This window comes from Zootoca vivipara, chromosome 9 (genome assembly GCF_963506605.1).
Source record: "Zootoca vivipara chromosome 9, rZooViv1.1, whole genome shotgun sequence".
Lineage (NCBI taxonomy): Eukaryota > Metazoa > Chordata > Lepidosauria > Squamata > Lacertidae > Zootoca > Zootoca vivipara.
Window position 1 is genome coordinate 51,260,855 of NC_083284.1, and position 26,189 is coordinate 51,287,043.

The following is a 26,189-nucleotide window of genomic DNA, read 5'->3' on the forward strand; positions in this document are numbered from 1 at the left end:
AGGTGTATCTTCTATTTGGCTTCTGTGTTATTTTTATATGAACTGTCAGGTTCATTTGCTTAGTTAAATTCTCTTTTAACCCTTTTCCAGGCTGCTAGATTATGTTTTATGTGACTATCGTAGTGAAGGATGGTGGACTCTTCTTACTTCTATACTGACCACAGCTCTTAAATGTTCCTATCTCATGGCACAAATAAAAGATTACCTTACATACTCATTAGAGCTGCTGGGAAGGGGTAAGGAAGTGCACTTCATTTCTGTCTTCTTCTTTTTAACTATTTTGATTTGAATGTTTATTAGTGCAAACATGGGCAGATGAAAGGCATTTGTGGTGTATGGAACAGCCCTGCCTAAAAGGGTTGTTGTACCTTTAAGAGATCCCTTCTTTTAGTTTTGCTTCAAATGTGGTTAGACTATCTAGGGCCAAGGAGTTCTGTGTTCAAATCCCAACTACATTAAGAAATTCCCTGAGTGTCCTTGGACTGTTCAGTAACTCTCAGCCTAATGTGTGTGTGTGTGTGGGAGGTGGGGACGCATCTTGCTCTGAGATCTTTGTAGATAGATAGATAGATAGATAGATAGTTTATTACGGCCATAGGCCCATATTCAATACCAATATACATTGTACAACAAAGTAAATATGACAAAATAAAATTAATAAAATTAAAATACATATCTAAAATCATAAATTTCTAAATTCCATTAAAATAAGAGCAATACAGCACTTAAAATATCAGATTATCACTATAAATCAGTATTATATAAGCGAGATCAATAATCATAAAGTAATCCATTTTTCCTCTTATAAGCTAAGACTGTAATCAGAAACCTGGCAACAAAAAGGGACCTACTCGGATCAGAATCTTGCAGTAAATGTGTTAACTGTGTTTCCAAGGAGTCACCCGAGGTTTTCGATAATAAAGGGAACAAAAATCTGGTCCGAGAAACTGAATGCAGTGGGCAGCAAAATAGTATATGTTGTAAGGATTCAATAGATCTATTATCACATACACACACAGCTGAAATCTGACCTTTGGAAAGTCTATTGTTCATAACATTGGAAGGAAAGGCATTAAATCTTGCCTTAATAAAGGCGTATCTGTGGACCGCTACAGACAAGGAAGTCAAATAAGATGGTATCTGCTGGGAAGGCACTATGCCAAGATTTAGTGGTGAGCAAGTACCACTACCCAGAATGGTGTTTTGTTGGAGGTCAATCTCCTCAAGTTTTTGAATGAGGGTTCTTTTAGCCGTGGCTAGGTCCAGTTTTAATAGTTCTGATGGGGACAATCCATAGGTCACTACTTTAGAATGGATCTCTCTTGCCCATGGGCTGGGAAAATCATCCCTCCAAAGACATTGAATCAGGTACAGATTCGGGAGCCTATGCCATAAGGACAACCAATAGCAAAGGCTGCGCCTCCAAAGAGTATTTTCTAAAGATGTAGTTTTTAATTCTAAGCGAATAGCCGCATTGCTAACGCACTGAGGGAGTTTTAACAGCCGTCTTAGGAATTGGTTTTGAATTACCTCCAATGGCATCAAATTTACTGCGGTCCCCCATAAAGGGACAGCATATGCCAGTGTCGCGATCACTTTGGCTTTAAATACCTTCAGGGCGGATGGCACATGAAGAGCCCCATCGGAAAAGAAAAAGCGCAAAAGTGCAAAAGAAAGGGCTTTAGCCTTATTTGAAATATATGCAATATGCACCTTCCAACCCAGATTGTATTGGAGAAAAACTCCCAAATATTGAAATTTATAAACCTGTTCAATAGGTTTTCCATCTAATTGCCACTTATAGGATTTTCGACTTTTTGAGAAGATTAGTACTTTTGATTTAGATTGATTTATAGTAAGGGAATTGGTTTTACAGTATGAAACAAATATTTTAAGTGCTCTCCTGAGGCCAATTCTTGAAAATGACAAAATTACTGCATCATCAGCATAGAGTAGTAATGGGCATCGATAGTTTGCAAGACGGGGGGCATGAATGGTTGTCTCAGATTCAGCCAATGGTATCCTCATGTCACTAATAAATAAATTGAAAAGAAAAGGAGCTAGGATACAACCTTGACGGACTCCTCTGTTGATGGGCACAGAGTTTGTGAGATCGCCGGCTGGGGTTATTCTCACCCTAGCAGCCGACCCCTCATGCAGCTGAATTATTAGCCACAGAAGTCGTCTGTCAATTCCCCATCGAACCAACTTTTCCCAGAGTAACCTTCTGGGGATGCTGTCAAATGCAGCCTTAAGGTCGATAAAAGCCGCACAGAGTTGGCCTTGGTTTGAAGAAGAATATTTTCGGGCTAGATGGTGCAAAACTAAAACATGGTCCGTTGTTGACTGGTTCGGTCTGAATCCTGCTTGCTCAGGGCCTATCAGTTTCTTTTCTTCAGCCCATTGAGTAAGTCTACTCAACAGAAAACGTGCGTATATCTTTCCAATTATTGACAATAGGCTAATATTCCTGTAATTCTCCGGATCATCTGGGGAGCCTTTTTTATATATCGGAATTATTATAGCATCCTTCCATATTTTTGGTACCCTTCCAGTTGCATTAATGGCATCGAAGGTGACAGCCAAGATTTTTGCCCACCAGTCAGAATGTAGTTTTATGGCTTCCGCCGGAACCAAATCTGGCCCGGGGGCTTTGCCAATTTTAAGTTTAGAAATTAGATCCAAGATTTTGTCAGGATCAATAGGGGACCAGATGGGGAGATGCTCAAATACATCATCAAGAGCGTTGGTATTGGGTTCTGTTGACGCAAAATATTTCCTAAGGAAGGATTCCCAGACGGGCAGGAATAATTGTTAGGGGGTACCTCTTTAATTGTTAGGGGGTATCTCTTTGATCTTCTATTAACCAATTGCCAAAATTGCCGTGAACTACGTGAGCTAGAGGCGACTATGAGTGCCTGCCAGCGATTTTGTTGCCACTCTTGTTTAGCCATTCTCTGAGCTTCCTTATATGCTATTTTTGCTTGTTGGTAATTTCTAGGTAATACTAAAGCACCAGAAGATTTATATTCTTTGTAAATGGCACAAAGATGCTGTCTAGCTTGTTTGCAATGTAAGTTAAACCAGGGGGCACCAGTCTTAAAATGGGCCCAATTTACCTGAATAGCTGGTACTGTAAAAAAGGACATAAGATCTTCCGTAAGCAGAGAGAATGAATTAATAATTTGTTCATACCCATACAGATCTAAATCTAAAACAGCATGGGTTTGAACTATCTCTTGTTGGAAAAATTCCGTATATTTCTGGGCTTGACTTACAGACCATTTTGTAGGATTGGGATAGAAATGCAACAAATATGCTGAACCTTCTTTGGAGCTGGTTGCAAGAACTAGACCTGGATTTTGAGTATAAAGATGGCTGGGGAATGTTAAAGCATTTGCAGGTATTTTAGGCAGTAACTCTTCATTATAAATTGAAAGTGGGGTATAAAAAATATTATTATTATTATTATTATTATTATTATTCATTTTTCCTAATTTGTTTTTGTATTTTCCATCAGCATCTACTTTGAAAGAAGATCAAAAATCTCGGATAGAAAAGAATCTGATCAAAGTTCTCATGGTCAGTAGGTAGAATCCAACTTCTCTGAGACAGTCTCCAAAAATGTAAATGTTTTACATGTAGAACTGATATTCTTGTTTTGGATTCAGAATGAGAATCCAGATCCAGAACCTGAATGTGATACTGCTTCTGTGAAAGCTGCTCAGAAGTTGTGGACTGACCGAGTTTCTCTGGCAGGAAGTAATATATTTACAATAGAAGTGCAAGACTTTATTCCATTTGGTATGTATCAAAGCTATTGAAAACAAAAAAGTAACATTTTGCGCACCTGTTGGAAAAATGAAAGGGCACACTTCAATTCTGTAAGCATCCATATTTCATTTCTGAAAGTTATATTTTTGATAGTTTACAAATTTTACTAGATTTGGAAGTACGGACTTGATACAGTACATCGGTATATTTATGCAGAAATCTGTCTGCACTAAAAAGTTAAACATGTACACTTCAGATCTCGGGTAAAAATTTCAACTGCAAAATGTTTGTGTGGTTGTATGTCACATTCATTCCAATTGCCACAGGGAACTGCATCAAATCATTTTTTAAAATCGCACAGATGCATAGCACACACACAAAAACTTGCACCTTGTCAGAAATTTTGCAGGCTTCATCCCATCAGAATGATTACTATGCCTGTAAATTTAATCCAATACTGCCAAAAAGAAGCTTAAGTTAAAGGCATTTTCCTATTGTAGTCAAGGGAGAATCTATCCAATGCTTTGGGAAGTATGGTAGCATGAACCTCCACTTTGAATTCATGGTGAAACATGATGTTGGGCTGAGCTGAGGCATATTCAGTTTTTTCCTGTGCACACCCTAATGTATAATAGATATATTATGGTACATCTTGTTTGTATTTGATTGAAGATAAGTGAACACAGTAGAAAATCAGAAGCAGCTCTGCCTACTGCATATCTGCTTGGATTGCAGCTAGAGAATCTCACATCAAGTGTTCCATGTCTTTAGCTAGGGCGAGAAAGAAAAGAAGACCCCACTTAACTGAACAGCTCATCTACCATTGGCCTTCTGTGAAATATGACAGTCATACTTAATACTGTGTTTCTTGTCTTTTGTTTTTGCTCTAAACTCTAGTGCAGTGCAAAGCCAAGTTTCTTGCTCCAAGTTTTCATGTTGATACACCAGTTCAGTTTGACATATGCTTGAAAGCTGATTGTCCACATCCTATCCGGTTTTCTAAGCTGTGTGTTAGCTTCAATAATCAGGTAATTTAAAAAACAACAAAACTTGTGTTGCTTTTGAGGAAAGTTAATACCTTATTGATGTGCAGTAGATAAGATTCACCTTCTGCTAACCATTTTAATACTACAAAATACCAGTACTTCCTTTTCCACTTTTTTCTTTTCTTTTTTAGAATCTGCATCTTTATTTCTGTATAGGTAGTGTCACAGATGGGGTGTTGGCTACTCCCGAGTAAGCACTCCACATATCCTCTGGATTTTCATAGTTTTATTGTGCATGCTATATACAGTGGTGAGATGTCTCAAATCATGTCTGCTCTGCATGGGGCAGAAGCCCACAATGGCGTCTCGTGGGCTCTGACCCCCCTTTTAAGACTCCAAACGCCCCTCCTCCTTGCTCTATGGGTCCTCCGTGGTCCCAAACCAGGCTCCTGAGGTGCCGTTCTCTCTCCTCCCTCCTTTCCAGCCCCTGCTGAAGCTAGCTCCTCCCCTGCTTCCCTGCTACCAACCTGGAGCTGAGCCACCAGGACTCTGCAGAGCCCTGGACCCGTCTTAACCCTTCCTGTTCCTGATTTGAACTCCCAGACTTGCTGCTGCTCTCCCATCTGGTGGAAGTAAGCAGAGTGGGCTGCTCTCTGCAAGCCCTCTCTCTTACATCCACCCCCCCTCCAGGCTCCCCCCCCCTTTCTGAGGCCTGGTTTGCCTGGTCTGATGTCTGTAAAGAGGGCTGGAAGCCTGACAGGTCTTCCTCCTCTGTAGTGTGTGTAAAATCCTGTTCCCCGTCGGTGCTGGGTGGCTGGTCCGTGTAGTTCCTTCCGTTGTCATCCTCCTCCTCCCTCTGGAAAATTGCTTCCGATTCCCGGAGGGCTCCTTGGGTCTGCGTCTCCCCTGCTCCCCACCTGGGATCGCCCTCCCCCTCTGTGTTCCCTGTGCTACTGACGTGTGGTGGTTTGGGTCTGTGGGAGAAAGGAGCGTGCAGTTCCAGTGTGCGGTCCTCCCCTTGCATGGTGTGCGTGGTTGCCTCCGCGTTTTGGGAAGCAGGAGTGCCCTGCCTGGCCATCAGACATTTTAACCCCCCCTCCCCCCACCGGGAGCCCGGGCTCGCTGTGGCACTGTAGACCTCCTCCTCTTCCTTTCTTTCTGGAACCTCTTGGCTGCCTTCTCCCTCCACCCTTCTGTCTAGTGTCTTTTGTGTGATTTCCTCCCCCTCCCTCCTGTCAGCGTCTTGTGTTGGATGTGTGTCACGTCCTCTGAACCTTGGGCTTTCCCTAAAGTGTGAGAGCAAAGACCTGTGACCCACGGGATGGACCTTTCTCGCTGTAGGTGCTTCCCCCCTGAAGGTGACAGGGTTGATCTGTGTCAGAACCTTGAAGGGCCCCAGCCTTCTGGGTGCCAGCTTCTTCCCCCTTCCCCCCATGGGAAGGCCTTCTGACCACAGCCAGACCCTGTCCCCTCCGTGGAAGACCTTCTCCAGTCCCCTGTGATGGTCTGCCCCCTCCTTGTAAGCCTCATTGCCCCTTGCCACGTCTCCATCCAGTTGTTGGTGTACTGTCTCCCTCCTCTCACCCCATGCCTCAATAGGAGGTCCCCCAATCTCCCCCTCCCCCTGCTCTGGGAAGGCTCTGGGGTTTCGCCCAAGACTGGCCTTACTGGGTGTGAGCCTCGTGAAGACATGTACTGCATGCCCCTCCGTGGGGTTGTCATGATATTGCTTGAGAATCTTCCCTCTGAGGGAGTCCTGGGGCATATACCGGGCATCATTGCTAAAGAGTAACCCCTCTTTCTCGGCAAGCCCTTCCCCTGCCCCCTTTTTCTCCCTCAAGTCCCTCCGTATGTTCTGGGTAAAAGTGTCCTCTTTGGTGAGTTGGCTCAGTTTCTCTTCCTGCATCCCCGCCTCTGCGTCGTTCCATCCGCCTGGGGAGCTGATGTGGTGCGATCCTGAGGATTCTCCTTCTTTCCTGCAGTGCTCCTTGCCGTCTGCATCTCCAAAGGTGAGATCTCCCCGGCGCTGGCTGCCCACAGGGTCATTGTCCATTAAGTCCAAAGCTAGCACTTCTGCGTGCTTGTTCACTGTCATCTTCCGAGAGGGGGTCTGTTGCGTGACCTCACCCTCCTGCAATTCCCGGCCGCCTACGGTCAAGACGCTCATGGGCAGCTCCCTTGGGAAAATGGGAATCTGATCCTGCTTAGCCAAGTCCACCGATAGGAAATCGTCGCTGCTGCCCCTGCGGAGAAGCCCGACTGTCTCCTGGGTCTGGCCTCTTGGCAGCTGCAGACTCACTTCCATCTCTTTGTCGTGTTGTGGGGTGTTACAGGAGGGCTCAGTTGTTGGTGCTCTGCCTGGCCCCTCCCCTCCTGATCTGGCATCCAGGCTTGTGTCTGTGCCTGCCTGCTCTCGCCATTCCTTCCTCTGGGGGCAGTGTTCCACCCAGTGGCTGGGTGCATTGTAAAGGCATCTCCCGCCTTTCTCTTCCCTCTGTTTTCCCGCGTCAGCGTTTGAAAGTACCCGCGCGCGGGCTTTGTCCCTCTGCATCACATCTGGCTGGAGGGGGCTGTGCTGTGCTGCAGCTGCCTCCCCGGGACTGTATGGGAACTTGTGGCCGCTGCCTTTCCCCTCCGTCTGTCCCCTCTGCCCGGACTCGCCTCTCAGCCTCCTGCACTTCCACGCCACCATGCCTCTCAGTCTTAGAGCCAGCTTGTGCTGAGGGTCGCCCTACAAAGTGCTGGCCCGTCCCGAGTGTCCTCTCTGCTTGTCCAGCCTCCGCTCCTCTGGCTTGGCTGTGTTCCGAGCTGCTCGGTTCACTAAGCTTGGCTTCCCCTGTGCCCGGGTGCCTACCTGGTGCTTGAGCCGTTCCATAGTTGCAGGGTGCTGGCAACTCATGCCAATCCTCCCTCGGCATCTCTCTCTTCTGCTTTAGATGCTGCCAACTTCATGCCGGCTGCCACATTTGCAGCCCTCTTCCCTCGGGGTAGCCATCAAGAGATTGTGGGCTTGCTGTCACAGATGGGGTGTTGGCTACTCCCGAGTAAGCACTCCACATATCCTCTGGATTTTCATAGTTTTATTGTGCATGCTATATACAGTGGTGAGATGTCTCAAATCATGTCTGCTCTGCATGGGGCAGAAGCCCACAATGGCGTCTCGTGGGCTCTGACCCCCCTTTTAAGACTCCAAACGCCCCTCCTCCTTGCTCTATGGGTCCTCCGTGGTCCCAAACCAGGCTCCTGAGGTGCCGTTCTCTCTCCTCCCTCCTTTCCAGCCCCTGCTGAAGCTAGCTCCTCCCCTGCTTCCCTGCTACCAACCTGGAGCTGAGCCACCAGGACTCTGCAGAGCCCTGGACCCGTCTTAACCCTTCCTGTTCCTGATTTGAACTCCCAGACTTGCTGCTGCTCTCCCATCTGGTGGAAGTAAGCAGAGTGGGCTGCTCTCTGCAAGCCCTCTCTCTTACAGGTAGTAATCCTTGTAAGTACAGAACTCATTTAATGGTGATTCCAACAATATCAGGAGGGCACCGTGTTGGCTATGCCAAGTAACCAGTTAAACTACTTGCAGTGCAATCCTGTTTGTCTGTACTTGGAAGCAAGCCCCATTGAGTTCACTGGGATGTACCCTCTAGTACAGGCGTCCCCAAACTGCGGCCCTCCAGATGTTTTGGCCTACAACTCCCATGATCCCTAGCTAACAGGACCAGTGGTCAGGGATGATGGGAATTGTAGTCCAAAACATCTGGAGGGCCGAAGTTTGGGGATGCCTGCTCTAGTACATAGGATTGCGGTATAAATTACAAATCTTTCCTTGAACTTTCCTTATCTTAAATAGCTTAAAAATGCAATTGATAGTTCTTTTTCAACATACCTTGGTTTTTGAACAACTTAGTGTAACGGATTAGCCCCAGGATGGAAGATTTATTACACCCTGGATTAGAAAGAGTTAATCCACCTCCTGCTTAACTGACAGTGCATCTTTAGGAGGCGGGATGGTGCCCAGTTTAAAAAGGAGGGAATAACCGTTTTGGCAGTTGGAAGAGGAAGAGTGGGAGTGTGGTGGCGAAGAAGGAAGGGTGTGGGGCCAGGATAGTGGTGGTTTAGGTTAGGCCAGGCATCCCCAAACTTTGGCCCTCCAGATGTTTTGGACTACAATTCCCATCTTCCCCAACCACTGGTCCTGTTAGCTAGGGATCATGGGAGTTGTAGGCCAAAACATCTGGAGGGCCAAAGTTTGGGGATGCCTGGGTTAGGCTTAGGATAACTTGAAGTTAAAGTCTGACAGAGTTAATGTATAACTGTAACTAAGCTTGTAAACCTGTGCATCGTTAAGAAAAGAAAAACCTATGTTCTCAAGAAAATAAAATTCATCTTCTTTTTGTGCCAAAGAGTATCATCTTGGTTATTCCAGCAGCGTATTAAAACTCACAGAGGTGGAGACTCAGAAAAGGGCAAAACTTACCTAAGGAAAAGGGGATAGTTTGTGTCCTAGAGTCACACAGGAAGGGCAGTATGGTGAAAACCTAGAGTGCCACAAGTTTGCCAGGGAGATATGGCAGACTGATACCGTGGGGATCTGAGTTGAGGGAGTCCCTGTTCTGTAGGCAAGAGGTTGTTCATTCAAATAGCCCTGAGTGTTTGTGAGATCAGGCCACGAAAGCTGGAATTAGACTCTCTTTACTGAGAAGCCCAGAATTGAGGGGTTTATTTTAAGGCGTAAGGAATTGAGTGGGGATTGCTTTACCCCTGTACCCTTTCGTCTCATAATCTATTAGCAACATCGGCGAGGGGGTTCATCACACTTAGTTCTCGAACGTTTTGGCTCCTGAACGCCGCAAACCCGGAAGTGAGCGTTCCAGTTTGCAAACTATTTTTAGAAGCCGAACGTCCGATGCAGCTTCTTTGGCTTCTGATTGGCTGCAGGAGCTTCCTGCAGCCAATCAGAAGCTGTGCTTTGGTTTTTGAACATTTTGAAGCCGAACATACTTACAGAATGGAATGCGTTCGACTTCCAAGGTACGACTGTATACATTTATCTGAGTATTTTCTGTTGCTGCTTTGACATGAAGTGCATAGTATGTGTAACTTTTATTTAGCTCTAAAAGGGTTGGGGGGGGGCAAAACTGTAATCCCAACAAATGAGATTTGGTACATTATTCTACTCTTGTAGTGGTGCTGTTTTTTAAAAACCTGCCCACTTTTTTTGGCTATAGGAATACAACCAATATTGTGTGGTGGAAGAAGCCTATCAAAAAAGTGACATGGAACCACCCAGCCAGGGGACATTGTGTCTTATCCCTGGTAAGACAAAGAAGTTCACTTTCAAATTCGTGGCAAAGACTGAGGATGTGGGAAAGAAGATTGAGGTAAGCCCTTAACTAATATTCAAAACAATACATTAAAAAGCTCAGTGACAGGTTGATTATAGTTCAGGAGTTTGTTAACACTAACAGACTGATCCAAGGGAGTGCTGTTTTAACAAACAGGAGATAGAATTAGATGCCCAAGGCCTTTGCACTAGTAGAAAATTTTGAGCTGTGCTGCAGCACTGCACCAGATGGGACTCTGCAAGGCATTGCATTATTCAGAAGGCCAAAATTGCAGCATTGGTAGAAAGGGGACATGGCAGAGTTGAAGTATTTTCTAGAAAAACTAGGAATCCTAAGATCACAATCCTGTGCACATATAGATTGTAGTGGGACAAGTGCTTTTGAATTGACTTCTGAACAAAGTTTCCAGTAATTGAAAAAGATCCACACATAATAGGAAAATTCTGATGCTGGAGATTTTTATGTCCAAATGGGCAGACTGATTTATGCCAGACAGTTCAGAATATTGATTTGCCTCAGCATAATTTCATAGAGAAGGAGGTGGCACTGGTAATGTGAGTTTTATATTAGTATGGTTCTGGGTGAATATTGTATGTGTCATGGCATATGTTACATGGACTGGAGTGGGAAAGTCCCAATGGAATTTGTCTGTCTTCCAGATCACATCAGTGGATTTGATTCTGGGTGGTGAGAATGGCCGGTGTTTGATTTTGAACTGGCATGGAGGAGGGGGAGATGCTGCTTCTTCTCAAGAAGCATTGCTTGCAGCTCGTTCCTTCAAAAGGCGACCTAAACTTCCAGATAATGAGGTTCATTGGGATAGCCTTGCAGTTCAGACGAGCACCATGTAAGTGGGAATCAGCATGTGCAATGACAAATGTTTAATGTATACATAGAATGGTCTGGTGTCTTGGAGGTGTGTGAGTGAGTGAGTGAAGAATGCAGAGTTTCCCTCTCTTCCCATTTGTAAAATGGATATGGTGGTAATGAAAATAGTACCTAGAAATGCCTGAGTGTGTGTTGTGCTGGGCAGATTGCAAAAGTATGTGGCGAGAAGAGAGGATATGAGGGGATTTGAAAGGCATGTGGAACAAAACTCAACTGTTTGCCTTGCATAGAATGCTGCTGCTGCTGTGGTGCAAGCAGAGGCTTGTGCTGCAGCAGCTAGAGGAGCAGATAAGACCAGGAAGTAAGAATGTTGAGAGGTAGCAGGCAGTTGATCTTTCTCTTGTTTTTATTAAAGGGTCATTTCCAGAGTGCCAAACATTTCTGTACAGCTAAGTCACGAACCTCCTGCCCTGACAAATGAAATGTACTGTTTGGTTGTGACAATTGAGTCACACGAGAAGACTGTTGCCAAAGATGTAAAGCTCACAGCAGGCTTAAAACCAGGTATTTATTATGTGCCGTGGTACTTGCTCACATTCCCTATAGAGAGTGAGGGACTTATTATGGAAAGGATTAAATCACTCCCTTCTCCTGTACTGTTATAATAAATAGCTATAGACAATTTGGATTGGTGCTGGAAGACAACCAAACACAGGTCTTTTTCAGCAAGCTGACTTCAAAGTGTAACTTAAGAAGCTTTCAGCAAACGATTGTTCATCTTAACGACAGTTTAGGATTCAGATGTAATGCTAAAATAGGATTAATCTAAAATGGAAGCAGAAGTTTCCTCCTTGTAGTCTTGCTGGGAGGTGGGTTTGTGACAGGATGTTCAAGCTCAAGGTTCACAAATCAGTTCCACGACAATCTTTTATGTGAACTGGGCCAATGTGGTTCTGAAGAACTTAACTTTGCATGAGATCAGTGCTGCGTAAAGTTCATATTGACTGCAGTTTCGTAATACAAGTAACTTAAAATCTTTCCTAGTTGTTGCTATGATAAACCTAGTTGTTGCTATTGTAAACAAATATGACAATATTACCCCCTTATTTTAGGCCAGGATGCAAACCTGACTCAAAAAACTCATGTGACTCTAAATGGAACAGAAATGTGTGATGATTCCTATCCTGCTTTACTTACTGATATCCCTGTAGGAGACTTGCAACCAGGTGAAAAGGTAAACATGACCCTTACTTTATCAGTGTAACAAGTATTAAAAAGCAGTGATGGAATTACGTTGCACATGAGTACCTCTGAGATATAGGCCCCAATCCAAAGAAGATTGATTACAGTTCAATTCCCTTTTCACTCCAATAGGAGTTCAGGGTTATGATATTTCTTTAGATCTGTGCCACGATACATGTGGGACAGTAAGGAGGGAAAGTGTTATATTTGCACATAGAAGTAAGGAGGGAAAGAATTATATTTGCACATAGTACAAACCACAACCACTTGTTTTTCCAAAGTAAAACACTAAGCAACCTAGGAACACAAAATGTTTCTCTCGGTTTCATATGCACACATAGTTGAGATAGCCCTAGAAATGCTTTTGGATGTGATGATGCTTTAAAATAAGACTTCTGCATATTGTACTTAGAGGTTTTTGGTATTTGTTTTGTCTAATCACTTTCTCTCCCTCCCTCCCTCTTTCTTCCCCTGATTGTTGTAAAGCTGGAGAAGACCTTATTTATTCACTGTGGAACAGTTGGTGCTAGGATGTTTCTTGTATATGTTTCCTACCTAGTGAGTGCGACCATTGAGGGAAAAGAGATTATCTGCAAATGTCACAGGGTATGTTGGACTGGTTGGCAGTTGGTTTTCTCTTAGATTCTCCAAGTGTATCCTTGTGAGCATGACTAGCTAAAGTCTAGGGTTTCCTAACATGCAGACTACATGCATAAGTTCTATTGGAATCCATTATGCATGGGTGGTTCGACAAATGTAATCTTTTTATTTCTTATTTTTTTGTTTCTGTTGTTTTTATTACAGCATCAATAAATTGAAATGAAGTTGGACATTATAAATGTATAAACAGTATCAGGAAATGGAATATGTTTATAATATAATATACTGTAATATAATATAATATAATATAATATAATATAATATAATATAATATAATATAATATAATATAATATAATAATAAAAATAATTTGAGTGGCTTGTTTATAATGTGGTCAACCAGAAATGCATATTAAGAGAGACCTTTCTTCATTATCCACTTTGATAAGCTTGGCTATCAGTGATAAAAGTAGTCATTCCTCTGACAAGATGTTCAGAGGAAGAATGGGTGTACCGTTCTATAACTGAAAGAAGGCAAACTTAAGAGGTGTCAGGAAATAGCTAGGATGGTAAACACTTAGGTCCTCAACATGCAACAGTCTCCTTCAACTCAATATAATGTTTATATCAATGTAGTGCTAGTCTGCACACCTTGTAACCAACTAAGCTGAATGTAACCAACTAAGCTGAATGTAGCCACATGTGTCCCTCAACTTTTGTATTCTGGCAGGCAGCAAAACCAGGAAATGTATTGAGCCACTAGTTAGCTGCCATGCATGAGTTCAGCTTAGTGAGTGATGACTTGTGCAGACCTGACCATAATTGGGGGGGGGGGGGCGCTAAGGTGCCAAATGACTCTGGTGCTGAAATAATAGGACCAGTGGGATGAAAGACTATACAGTAATTGGTTTTAATAATGTGTGTTTTAAGAATGCAACTAATTTGAGACAATAGTTACTAGTATTGGTAAAAAATAAGATGATGGTACTCATTATCTTGATAAATGTGTCATGGGTCCCAGCACATGATGGCTTCCAGGGTTAATGAAAAAAGAGGTGGTGGTGCTGTGTACTGGTCAGTACCATTTTACACACACACACACACACACACACACACACACACCCTGAGTATGGATAAGATCAAGCTATATTTGGAAATTTGTCCTTCTCTGATATAGGAGGTGGTTTTTTAGAGTACCTATAGATGGAGGAGTTACGGTTTGCATGAGCTGCAGAGGAATGATAAAGCTTTTGCTACTTTTTGGATGTTGGCCCATGAAAATCGAAACTGGAGGATGATTTAGGGTTTCTTTTTTATGCAGGATGAAACAGTTACTGTGGAGACGGTATTTCCATTTGAGGTAGCTGTTAAGTTTGTCTCAGCTAAGGTACGTTACTGAAACCTGATTGAAAACATTGCCTGGACAGACAGTATGAACAATAAAATGACCTACCTTTTGTTTCTCTTCCTGGCAGTTTGAGCATTTAGATAAAGTATTTTTGGACATCCCATTTTTGTTGATGACAGACATCCTCAGTGCTTCTCCTTGGGCCCTCACTATTGTAACTAGCCAGCTGCAGCTTTCTCCTTCCATGATGCCTGTGGATCATCTAGAATCTTATGTGGAGAATGGTGAGAACCTTCCTGTGTATTCTTAAGCAGCCTTCTGGAATGTTGTTTGGAAGAAACCCATTGATTGTTACTGCATTGTGCCAGGCATACAGTGTGTGTTTTTATTTTATTTTAATAGATTATTTTGACTAATATTGCATAGAATTGGTAAGCTTTTCTCAAAAAAGCAAAACCTGGAGATTAGACTCCCTTGCAAGTGTCTGTCTGCATTTCCTCCACCACAATCAACATTTTGACATAGTTGCTACACAGTGAAATGTCTGCACTTTTAAAATAAAGTAACTTGGCAGAGATGGTGAAGACCCACCAAGTCCTGTTTGATTCTGGAGATATTTGATAACAAATAATCCTACCTTTTGTCATTAAATGACTGCTCCTTCTGTCTTTATGTGATTTGGTTCCTCTGCTTTTGCTGGGGAACAGGAAAAAGTGAAACAATGCTCCGTACTGTGCATATGCTTGTGTTCTTTATAGTCTTCATATGTTAATGTTTGCTACACTTACTTGTACTGTATGTAAATAATATAGAGTATGTTCATATAAAACATAATGATTTCTGTATCTGAGAAACTTTAGACTGAACCTGACTTTTCTAATAGTTGTTTTACAGACAGGTGAAAGTGCTAGTGAATGTTTTTGCCTTCGTTGTCCATCAGTTCCTACTGGTCAAAGTGGAGTGGCTACTGGAAGTTATGTAATTTCCTGGAAAAGGTAAATATCCCCATCTGCCTCTTCAAATATCCCATAGGTTAGTCTTGTATATTTCTTCCTTACTGGTGAATATCAATAAGCATTATCACAGTTCAAGCCTTCTGGCATATAATTTGGGCATAACCGAGAGAAGCCTTGGCTATCTAATATTGTATCTTTTAGCCAGATCCAACAGTAGTCCTTTAAAATAGCGGGGGTGAAATAGACTGTGGAAAAACATTCACACAGATACCCCAGGCAGGGGGCTGCTGAAGAAACCCATTCAGATAAGGCAGATCAGCATTTCTCTGACTATTCAAGGCACACTCCCAGCTGAGGAGCTTGTTTCTTCATTATCAGCTCCTTGGTGAAACAAACAAAGCATTCAGGTAGCCAGTTCTTTAGCAGAATGCAGTAGGAACAACTTTCATAATATATTGCTGAAAAGAAGAGCTTGGAGTGAATGTTGCCCAAGGCAGAATTTTGTCTGGAGTCTAAAGTTTACATTGTGGACTCTACTTTGTAATTTACCTGGGATGGGGGCTTGGAAAACTCTTCATCAAGTTTTGTCTGGCTTCTGAGGACCCACCTGGTGCCTTGAGGCCACTGCAAAGGCTTTAGCCTGCGTGTCATGAATGGAGCTCTTCTCATTGCCCAACCCGTGTAGTGAGTAACTAACAGCATGCAGACCAAAGCCTGCATATATGCCTCATATGTTTATGTGCTGAATCTGTGCCCATAACGCCAGGTGGCCATGAATGCTTCTGTTAGTGTGGTGAAGAGCCCACCGTGCAAACCTTCAGACCCAACACTTTAGAGGCTTCATGTAGTAGAGCAGGGGTCAGCAAACTTTTTCAGCAGGGGGCCAGTCCACTGTCCCTCAGACCTTGTGGGGGGCCGGACTATATTTTGAAAAAAAATAAAATGAACGAATTCCTATGCCCCACAAATAACCCAGAGGTGCATTTTAAATAAAAGGACCCATTCTACTCATGTACAAACACCAGACTGTTCAGTTTCTGTTAATTGGTTAATTGGTTCTCATGGGAAACTTACAGATTCTGGCTTCACACAATTAACTCAAGGCAGTGTCAATTTACTCTTGGCAGAAAGCCAAGGTCTGCCTGACCTAGAAACTACTCTCTTCTGATTGGTTAACGACCAGCACTGAACTCTGTTATCAAGGAATGCTAGCACAGTTGGTTTTTGTTTAGGTGTTAGGAGTAGAAGTGCTGTGTATATGGTTGGAGAGAGAAAGAGTAAGGATTTGTTTTGCTTTGCTTTGTATGCAGAAACTCTGCTGCTTTTATTTTCTTTTAATAAATCCTGTAAATAGTTATTCTGCGTCTAGCCGACTAGTCATTTCCACCTCAACTAGCTTCTGCGCTGTGCAGGAAAACTCTGCTACGTTTGGGCTAAAGCCACTAGAGCTATGCCTGACACTTCAAAATTCTAAGAGGTTATGGGTTTCGTGCTGCCAGCCTGAGTTGTGGTGGTGTCAGCGTAAGCAGAGAGCTTCCAGTAGTTCCAGAAGTGGCTGTTCCTGTGGTGTTGGTGCAGCGGAAGGACACTGGCTGGTTCCTGACTGTCGTGAGCTGGTGACGCAGTGGACTCAAGGACGACAGCTGCAGCGTGTGAGTGCTGGGTGCTGTGGTTCCTGTTCTCTCTCAGTGGCCGTGAGTAGCTGGTTCCAGGTTCCAGGGACATTGCTCTCAAGATGGCCTCACAACCAGTTCAGATGGCTTTTGAGCGTCTGAATGACTCCAATTACTTGCTGTGGTCGGAACGCATGCAGGCAGTGCTGCAGAGGGATCATCTCTGGCAAGTGGTGAGTAAGTTTCCTGCGAAGCCTGATGATGAAGACCTCGATAAAGACCAAAGAGCAAGGGCCACAATTGTCTTGGGGCTGGAAGATTCCCAGTTGCCGTATGTGAGGGGAATCAAGACAGCTAGAGGTGTGTGGCAAGCACTTAAAGAACTCCATGTGCGTGAGACAGCGGTTTCCAAGCTGTTTATTCGCAAGGCATTGTACAAGGCAATGTTACAGCCTGGGGTTACATTGCAGGAACACCTACACAGTTTGCAGTTAAAGTTTGTTGCGCTTCAGGAAAGAGACTGTGCGTTAGACCAGCAGGAGAAGGTGGCTATCATTCTGAGCTCTCTCCCGGAAAGCTGGGATAATCTTGTTATGTCTCTAGAAGCAATGAAAGAGGATGATTTAACAGTCAGTTATGTTACTGGGCGTTTGATTGAAGAATGGCAGAAGAAGCAAGAAAGGTCATTGGCTGCAGAGGCTTCTACAAGCGGGCGGTTTGGAAGGAGTTCTCATGCCGTACCAGAGGTGAAGCAGCAGCAGCATGCCAGTGAGGAGTCAGCGTTTGCTGTTAGGCGTTGCTTCCGATGTGGGTCTTCAGCGCATCTAAAACGTCAATGTCCGGAGTTGGTCAAGTCTCAGCGGCCGGTGCAGGAGCAGAGACGAGATCAGCAGCAGCAGCAGCAGCATAAAAAGAAATTCTTCAAACGAAAACAGTCTGCTCAGCTGGTGACCGCCGAGGTCAAGATTGCTGAGGAGAAACAAGCTGTCTGGGTGGTCGATTCGGGAGCGTCTCGGCACATCGTAAATTCAGATGAATTGTTTGTTTCCAAGAACTCGGCACAGCGCAGCCAGGTGGCTCTAGCAGACGGAAGTACTTCTGAAGTGATTTCGGGGGGTGCAGTTTTTGTTCCTTGTCTGCGTGAATGCCTGCAAAATGTACTGTGTGTGCCTTCATTAAGGAGCAATCTGATGTCTGTAGATTGTTTGCTAAAAGCTGGGTTTAAAGTGCATTTTGAAGGAGACAGTTGCATGATTAAGAAGGCTGGTGAGATTTTAGGCACTGCTAAGTCAGAGGGAGGCTTGTTTTGGCTTAAAGCAGGATCTCAAGTTGCAGCAGTAGTCAGTAAATCTCAGCCTGCAGTGAGCAACAAAGCTATGCATGACAACTGTGTGCACTTATTGCACAGGAAAATGGGGCATGCTGGCTGGAAAAGTGTACTGAAAATGTCTGAATTGGCTGATGGGTGCAATTTAAAGAGTTGTAACCAGTTCCTTGACTGCAATATTTGTAAAAAGGTTAAAACCCACAGAGTCTCTTACCCCAGGAGTGATAGAGTTAGTGAGTCACCACTACAGCTAGTCCACATGGACGTTGTTGGTCCATTTGCTGTAAGCAGGGGTGGATCGCGTTTTTCGCTAACAATTGTTGATGACGCGACACGTTACACTTGGTGTTATCCAATGAAGAATAAGGGTGACGTGTTCACTAAATTTAAAGGCTGGGTGGCATCTGTGGAAAGGTTTCTGTCCCTTAAACTCAAAAGGATTCAGACGGACAGAGGTGGGGAATTTATGTCTAATGCTTTTAGAGATTGGTTACAGAAGCGTGGCATTGGGCATAGGAAGACGAACGCTTTTCCCCCAGAAGAGAACGGCATTGCAGAGCGAAAACACAGATCTCTTCAAGAAATGATGTTTGCCATGCTTGATGATGCTGGTTTGCCCATGTCTTATTGGGGGGAGAGCATGCTCACCGCGTGTTATCTCCAAAATAGGCTCTTTCATCAAACAATAGGGACAACTCCGTACTTTAAATTGTTTGGCAAGAAACCCAAAATTGACCACTTGCATGTGTTTGGGTCAAAAGCCTGGGTATTAATTCCAAAACAAATGAGAAAGAAGGGAGATCCTAAGACCAAGCAGTTAGTGTTTGTGGGCTACCAGGAGCTAGGAAAAGGTTTCCGCTTTGCTGAAGGGACAAATGGCATTGTGATCTCCAGGAATGCCAGTTTTTGTGAACATAGTGGCTGGGAGAGACTACATGCCAATACTGAGGTTTGGTTTGAACCTTCCCAGGGGCTTCGTGACTCTGAAGGTAAACATAGAGAATCAGAGTCTGAGGGGGAGGAAAGTTCAGATAAGAGCTCTCAAGAAAGTGCAATTAGCCAGAGACCAGTTGCTAAGCAACAGAAGAGAGGTCATAGTTCTGAGGAGGAAAGTGGGTCAGAAGAAAAATTTTCTCCCAGAAGATCTAAAAGACAAAACAAAGGAGTGCCTCCAGAGCGGTTTTCTCCAGATACTGCAAATGTGTTTAGTGTAATTGCAGAGCCCAAGAGTTTTCAGGAGGTGTTAAAGTTACCAAAAGAGGAGGCAGAGCTTTGGAAACAGGCAATGGAGGAAGAGATGTCCTCTCTGAATGAGCACAAGGTTTTTACACCAGTAGCAGCGCCTGAGGGGGCAAAGATTGTAGGCTGCAGGTGGGTGTATAAACTTAAACCACTGGTGACAGGAGGGTACAAATACAAAGCTCGTTTAGTGGCTCAGGGATACTCTCAGAGGCCTGGAAAAGATTATGACGAGACTTTTTCCCCTACCGCTAAGGGGGACAGTGTAAAGCTGATTCTAACGCTTGGAGCAAAGAGAAAACTCCAGTTAACTCATTTTGACATACAGGCTGCATATTTACATGCATCATTATCAGAAGACCTGTATCTAGCTGAACCGCCTGGTTATGAGACAGGTTCCAATAGAGTGCTGAAATTAAACAAAGCTCTATATGGGCTCAAACAGGCTGCAAGATCTTGGAACAAATGCTTCATGAGGCCTTAGTGTCATTTGGTTTCAAGCAGAGTACAGCTGACAATTGTGTTTATGTACGTGGTACAGGCAGTAATCAAGAGTTTTGTCTGCTCTATGTAGATGATGTATTGTATGCTTGCAAGACAGACAAACAAACTAAAAGGTTTGCCAAGCAATTGTCAAGTAAGTTCAAAGTGAAGGACTTAGGCCCTGTTCGGGCATATCTAGGGTTGGAAGTGTGCTGGGCCCAAGATGGCAGCTGCCTAATTAGTCAGCAGAACAAAATAAAACAGCTACTGACTACGTACAGGATGCAGGATTGCAAGGGGGCAGTGGTACCTATGGATCCAGGTTTCATAAAAACACTTCATACAGATGAGAGTCCTGTATTCGAACATCCTGATGTATATCATTCTGTAATTGGAAGTCTATTGTATCTGGAACAAATGAGAGATAAAGAATACCTGAGTGAGTAATGAACTTTATAAACTATTTTATTGAGCATATCCTTTGAAGTTGGAAAACTACTGAAGAGAGAAGCCCCCCTTTAACTGGATGGTCGGTGTGAGGGACAGGGGATATCGCGAAGTCCCTCCCCTCCTGAGTTCAAGCCCGTCCCCGAGCAAAGGGGAAAGCAGGGAGAGTTCCGATTCCAGTGGGGAAGCAGGAAGTCGGGTCCGAGGCTCAGGCAAGGTAGAGGAGCCAGGGTCCCAGGTGGGACAGGAAGGGGCAAGTAAGGGGGGAAGACCCATCCCCCCAACTCCAGAATTACGCAGGAAGAGGAGGGGCAAGAGGATGGGTCTGCCAAGGCTTTTGTGTTGGAGAAAGACGCGCCAAAAGCCATTAGGAGGTTCTGAAACCGACTGACAACATCGCTCCGTGTAAATAGCAATGACTTGAGCACTGTAAATACGCAGCACCAATAAAAGAATAAAATGCAGAGCTGCGTAGCGTCGTTACTCTGAAGTAGTCCACTCCGGCCACTGTGACAGCAACCTCCTAATCCTTTTTGGGCTACTTTGGAGTTGCCGGGATGAGCGTGTCAGAGGCGGAGAAGTGGCGGCAGATCGCTGAGCAAGCCCAGCTAGAACTGCAACAGCTGTCGCTGCAGGCGCAGGGAGAATTGAAGGCAGCTAAAGAGGAGACTAAGAAGGTCCAGGACGACCGGCTACAACTTGCGGAACAGGTGAGAGAGCTTCAGGAAAAAGAGCAGCATTTAAGGGCGGTGGCGGTAGACCTCCAAAACAAGCTGGATGCAGAGAAAAACAAGGCGGGAGGGGCACCCCAAGTCCAAGTGCTGCCAGGAAGGAGAGCCGGGACCCTAGTAAGCAAGTTCAATGGAGACCCGAAGGAGTTTCAGGGCTTTGAGACTGAGATTGTGTATGCTCTTGAGCTGCACCACGATGAGTTCCCTGATGATGAGCACAGAGTAGCGTTTATTGTGGAGCACCTTACAGGGGCGGCCAGGGAGTGGCTAAGACCGTTAATTGCAACAAGGAATCCTTGCATGAAGAATGTCAAACTATTTCTAGAAGGTTTGAAAACGATGTATTCGTCCGATAGTCATATGGACCAGACTAAGGAGGAACTTCATAATTTACGCCAAGGAAATATGACAGTTCGCGCGTATTGGGCGAAATTCACCATGCTGGTGCACAGATTGGGGTGGGATCTGGAGTCGGCCCCAATGCAAGCGGCGTTCTACTTGGGGTTGCATGAGGAGGTGAAGGATGAGCTCTCGAGAGGTCCAAAGCCCAGTAATATGGATCAACTGAGCAAAGCGGCTCTGGCGGTGGGGGTGAGGCAGGAATCCAGGTGGAGCGACAAGCAAGCAACGCGCGCAAAGCGGGCTTGGTTCCCACGGTCGCAGGAGAAGCCCCTCCCTCAACAACCCTTTCAAGCCACGCCTGGGGCCAGTCAGGACCAGGAACCCATGCAGATTGATAGCGCGCGCGCGCGGGCTTTTCAAAACCCAGCGGCGCCAAGGCGCAAGGAGGGAAGGGGTGGGAATTGCTTTCTCTGCAACTCCCCCCAGCATCTCGTCAGAGACTGCCCACATCGCAGGGAGTGGCAAGGAAAGGCGGGAACGGTTGTGCCCTCCCCCACTGACGCAGCACCACAGCAGGGAAACGGGAAAGCCTGGCTGCAGGAGACAAGGGGCGGCAGCCAGGCACAGTCAGCAGACAACAGCCCCAGCCCACCCACCCGCACAGAGAGGAGCAGAGCCAGCCCACCCCTCCCAGAGCAGGAGTGGTTCTAGAAGTGACGCTCACGCTCCCAAATGGCTATCCCCTGACAGTCCTCGCCTTAATTGACAGTGGGGCGTCAGCGAACTTCTTCTCGAGGAACTTTGCGGAAGAGCACCAGATCCAGCTTCTGCAGCTGGATTTTCCTCTGCACGTGGCAACCATTGACGGCAGAGAGCTGCTGGGAGGGGCCATCACTCATCAAACCCCCCCCATGAGAATGACGGTTGGAAGGCACTCAGAGACACTGGCATTCAACGTCACCACCATCTCAGACCCCCCAATCGTTTTGGGCATGAGCTGGCTGGCGCGCCACGACCCCTCCATAAGTTGGCATCAGAGATGCATCACTTTTGGATCGGACTTTTGCCTGGAACATTGCATGCAGCACCAACCAGGGGAGGGGCCTCCGATAGCCACGGTGGCCACCATGCACGTCAAAGGGGGTGAGGCGATACCCAAGCCATACTGGGACCTGCAGGAGGTCTTCAGCGAAGCGGAGTCCGACCACCTGCCCCCACACAGGCCTTTTGACTGCCAGATCAACCTGGTGCCAGGGGCAACTATACCCCCAGCCAAGCTGTACGCCATGTCAGACCAGGAACTGGAGGATCTGCGCGCTTTCATCGACAAGAACCTCAAGCGGGGGTTCATCAGAGAAAGCAAGGCAGCAGGGGGCAGCCCGGTCTTCTGGGTGGACAAGAAAGACACGCAACAGCGCCGTCTTGTGGTGGATTTTAGACGGCTGAATTCGGTGACAGAGCCAGTGGCTTTCCCCATGCCCAGAGTGGATGATCTCCTGACAGCGGCACGCAGGGGCAAGATTTTCACCAAGCTAGACCTGAGGGGGGCGTACAACTTGATCAGGATCCGGGAGGGCGATGAGTGGAAAACCACGATGTTCACGCCTCTGGGCTCTTTTGAATATCTGGTGATGCCCTTCGGGTTGCAAGGGGGCTCAGCATGCTTCCAGGCCTTCATGCACCACGTCCTGGGGTCCCTACTCTTCAGGAAATGCTTGGTCTTTCTGGATGACATCCTTATTTACTCCAACGACCCAGTGCAGCACGTGAAGGACGTCAGGGAGGTGTTACAGCGCCTGAAGGAGAACCACCTGTATGTGAAGCTGGAGAAGTGCAAGTTTCACACCAAGGAGGTGGACTTCCTGGGCTACAAGCTGTCTGACAAGGGGCTAGCGATGGACAAGGACAAGGTGCAGACCATCCTGGACTGGCACAGCCCCAGGACGCGCAAAGATGCCCAACGCCTACTAGGCTTTGCCAACTTCTACAGGAAGTTCATCAAGAACTTCTCTCGCGTTACGGCTCCCATCACTGACTGCCTGAGAGGCAAGCAGAAGTTCAGGTGGACACCAGAGGCGCAAGCAGCGTTCGAAAGCCTCAAGAGGGTGTTCGCCTCAGACCAGAACCTGTTCCACGTGGTTCAGGACGCGCCCCTACGCATTGAGACAGATGCTTCTGATAAGGCGGTGGGCGCCATTTTGTTGCAACTGGACGCCAACAGAGAGTGGAGACCCTGTGCCTTCTTCTCCAGGAAGTTGACCCAGCCCGAGCGAAACTACACAGTTTTTGATCGGGAACTTCTTGCGATCCACGCGGCGTTCCAGCACTGGAGACACTTCCTGGTGGGCGCCAAGCACCCCATCCAGGTGTGCACAGACCACAAGAACCTGGAGTTCTGGAGAACTGCCAGGGTGCTCAACCAGCGGCAGATACGGTGGGCAGAGTTCTTCTCGAACTTCAACTTCTCCATACACTACATCCCGGGAGAGCAGAATGTCAGGGCGGATGCCCTCTCCCGCAAGCCAGAGTACATGGAGGAGGAGGCGCCACCAGCCCCAAGGCACATTTTCCCCCCGTCGGCATGGTCCTGCGGAGCAGCAGTGGTGAGCGAGGCAGAACTCACAGCACTGACGGCAGCGGATGAATTTGCCAACCGCATCTTCAGAGAACTGAGAGGGGGGAGGGAGCAGGCAAAAGACTTTGCAGAACGCAGAGGGCTGCTTTTCTACAAAGGTGCGCTGTACCTACCCACCAACCAGCTTCGACGTACGGTCCTCAAGCAGATGCACGACAACCCAACAGCGGGGCATTTTGGAAGGGACAAGACCACTCACCTAGTCATGAGACACTTCTGGTGGCCAGGGGTGAGGGAAGATGTTAGGGACTATGTAAGGGGCTGTAACACCTGCCAGCGGGCAAAGGTGGTCAGAGCAGCGCCACCAGGGTTGCTGGAGCCCTTAGCCACACCACACAGGCCGTGGGAAGTGGTGTCCATGGACTTCATCACAGATCTGCCTTCGTCCAGGGGTAAGACGGCAGTGTTGGTGGTGGTGGACCTCATGTCCAAAATGTGTCACTTTATACCGTGTGCCAGGGCAGTCTCGGCAGAAGAGACGGCCAAACTGTTTGTTGATCACGTTTTCAGACTGCATGGATTACCTTTAAGGGTTATTTCGGATCGTGGCCGCCAATTTGTTTCCAGGTTCTGGCGGCGGCTCATGAACCTCCTGCAGGTGGAGGTCAGCTTGTCGACGGCTAGACACCCGCAGACCAACGGACAAGCGGAGAGGGTCAACGCCATTCTGCAGCAGTACCTGAGATGCTACGTCAGCCAGCGGCAAACGGACTGGGTGGATCGCCTGCCACTGGCAGAATTTGCCTACAACAATGCAGTGCACGTCTCCACAGGGGTGTCGCCCTTTAAGGCCAATTACGGGCGCGACCTCAGATCTTTCCCAGAGAGGGAGGGGGAGGAGGAGGAGGAGGGCCCACAGGCTGAGGATTGGGCAGAGGAACTGGAGACGGTGCACCAGCAGCTCAGAGAACACTTGGAGAGGGCCAAGGAAGCGTACAAAAAGGGGGCAGACCGCCACAGGCGACAAGGGGAGGTCATCAGGGTGGGGGACAAGGTGTGGTTGTCCTCGGAGGGCCTTCCCACCAGAGGGAGGTGCAAAAAGCTGGCACCCAAATGGCTGGGCCCCTTCACGGTCACGCAACAGGTCAACCCGGTGGCATACAGGCTGGCACTGCCAGAGGACATGAGGGTGCATCCAGTGTTTCATAGATCGCTGCTGTCGCCGTACAGGGAAAGCAGCAGGCTCCGAGACAGCGAACAAACCCCCGAGGGAGGGGGGGAGAGGGAAGGCAGGGAGCAACTCAATGAGGCCACGGCCATCCTGGATTCAAGGTGGGGGGTGGGGGGCCTGGAGTACCTCATGGCATGGGAGGATGCTCCACCGTCCCAGAATGAATGGGTCCCCGCCACTCAGATACAGGAGGAATTCTTGGTGGAAGAATTTCACGCCCTCTTTCCCCACAGACCCAAGCCCTGGCACATGGAAAGGGAGGGGGAGGAGGAGGAGGCACGGGAGAACAGCTCACCATGGCGCTGGGAAGCGGAGTTTGAGGAACCAGAGGATGAGGTATGGGTGTCGCCAAGATCCACCCAGTCAGAGGAAGGAGCAGATTGGCAAAACATTTTTACCCCCACCAGCTCTGACGCCACGGACTTTTTGGGATTCCCGTCCTCCCAGGCGGAAGGGGGGGGCTCGCAGGACTGGGGGGAGGTGTTCACACCAACGGGCTCGGAGAGCACCGAGTTTTTAGGCTTCCAGTCGTCACCGACACATGGGGGGGGCCTGGGGAGGGGTGAAGGAGAGCTTGGAAGGGGGGTGGATGTGAGGGACAGGGGATATCGCGAAGTCCCTCCCCTCCTGAGTTCAAGCCCGTCCCCGAGCAAAGGGGAAAGCAGGGAGAGTTCCGATTCCAGTGGGGAAGCAGGAAGTCGGGTCCGAGGCTCAGGCAAGGTAGAGGAGCCAGGGTCCCAGGTGGGACAGGAAGGGGCAAGTAAGGGGGGAAGACCCATCCCCCCAACTCCAGAATTACGCAGGAAGAGGAGGGGCAAGAGGATGGGTCTGCCAAGGCTTTTGTGTTGGAGAAAGACGCGCCAAAAGCCATTAGGAGGTTCTGAAACCGACTGACAACATCGCTCCGTGTAAATAGCAATGACTTGAGCACTGTAAATACGCAGCACCAATAAAAGAATAAAATGCAGAGCTGCGTAGCGTCGTTACTCTGAAGTAGTCCACTCCGGCCACTGTGACAGTCGGAGTCTCTGGAATGCGCTTGGTGGATTTATGGTTGTGACGCACTTTGAATTTGAACAGCGATCTGAAGCTAAGTTCAGCTACAGGGCAAGGAGAGCTACAAACTTATCAAGAGT

The 26,189-nt window shown here is 46.8% G+C and overlaps 1 protein-coding gene across 2 annotated transcripts in view; it reads left to right on the plus strand.

The window, feature by feature from the left end:
* Positions 1-26,189, plus strand: part of TRAPPC11 (trafficking protein particle complex subunit 11) — a 57,923-nt gene that overhangs the window by 14,744 nt on the left and 16,990 nt on the right. For both annotated transcript variants that reach the window (XM_060278734.1, XM_060278735.1), the window contains exons 15-26: positions 91-236; positions 3,521-3,582; positions 3,672-3,804; positions 4,672-4,802; positions 9,977-10,129; positions 10,753-10,940; positions 11,337-11,485; positions 12,034-12,155; positions 12,650-12,769; positions 14,083-14,148; positions 14,237-14,393; positions 14,993-15,104. In XM_060278734.1, coding sequence (XP_060134717.1) covers positions 91-236; positions 3,521-3,582; positions 3,672-3,804; positions 4,672-4,802; positions 9,977-10,129; positions 10,753-10,940; positions 11,337-11,485; positions 12,034-12,155; positions 12,650-12,769; positions 14,083-14,148; positions 14,237-14,393; positions 14,993-15,104 — 1,539 coding nt within the window. The remainder of the gene's footprint in view (positions 1-90; positions 237-3,520; positions 3,583-3,671; positions 3,805-4,671; positions 4,803-9,976; positions 10,130-10,752; positions 10,941-11,336; positions 11,486-12,033; positions 12,156-12,649; positions 12,770-14,082; positions 14,149-14,236; positions 14,394-14,992; positions 15,105-26,189) is intronic.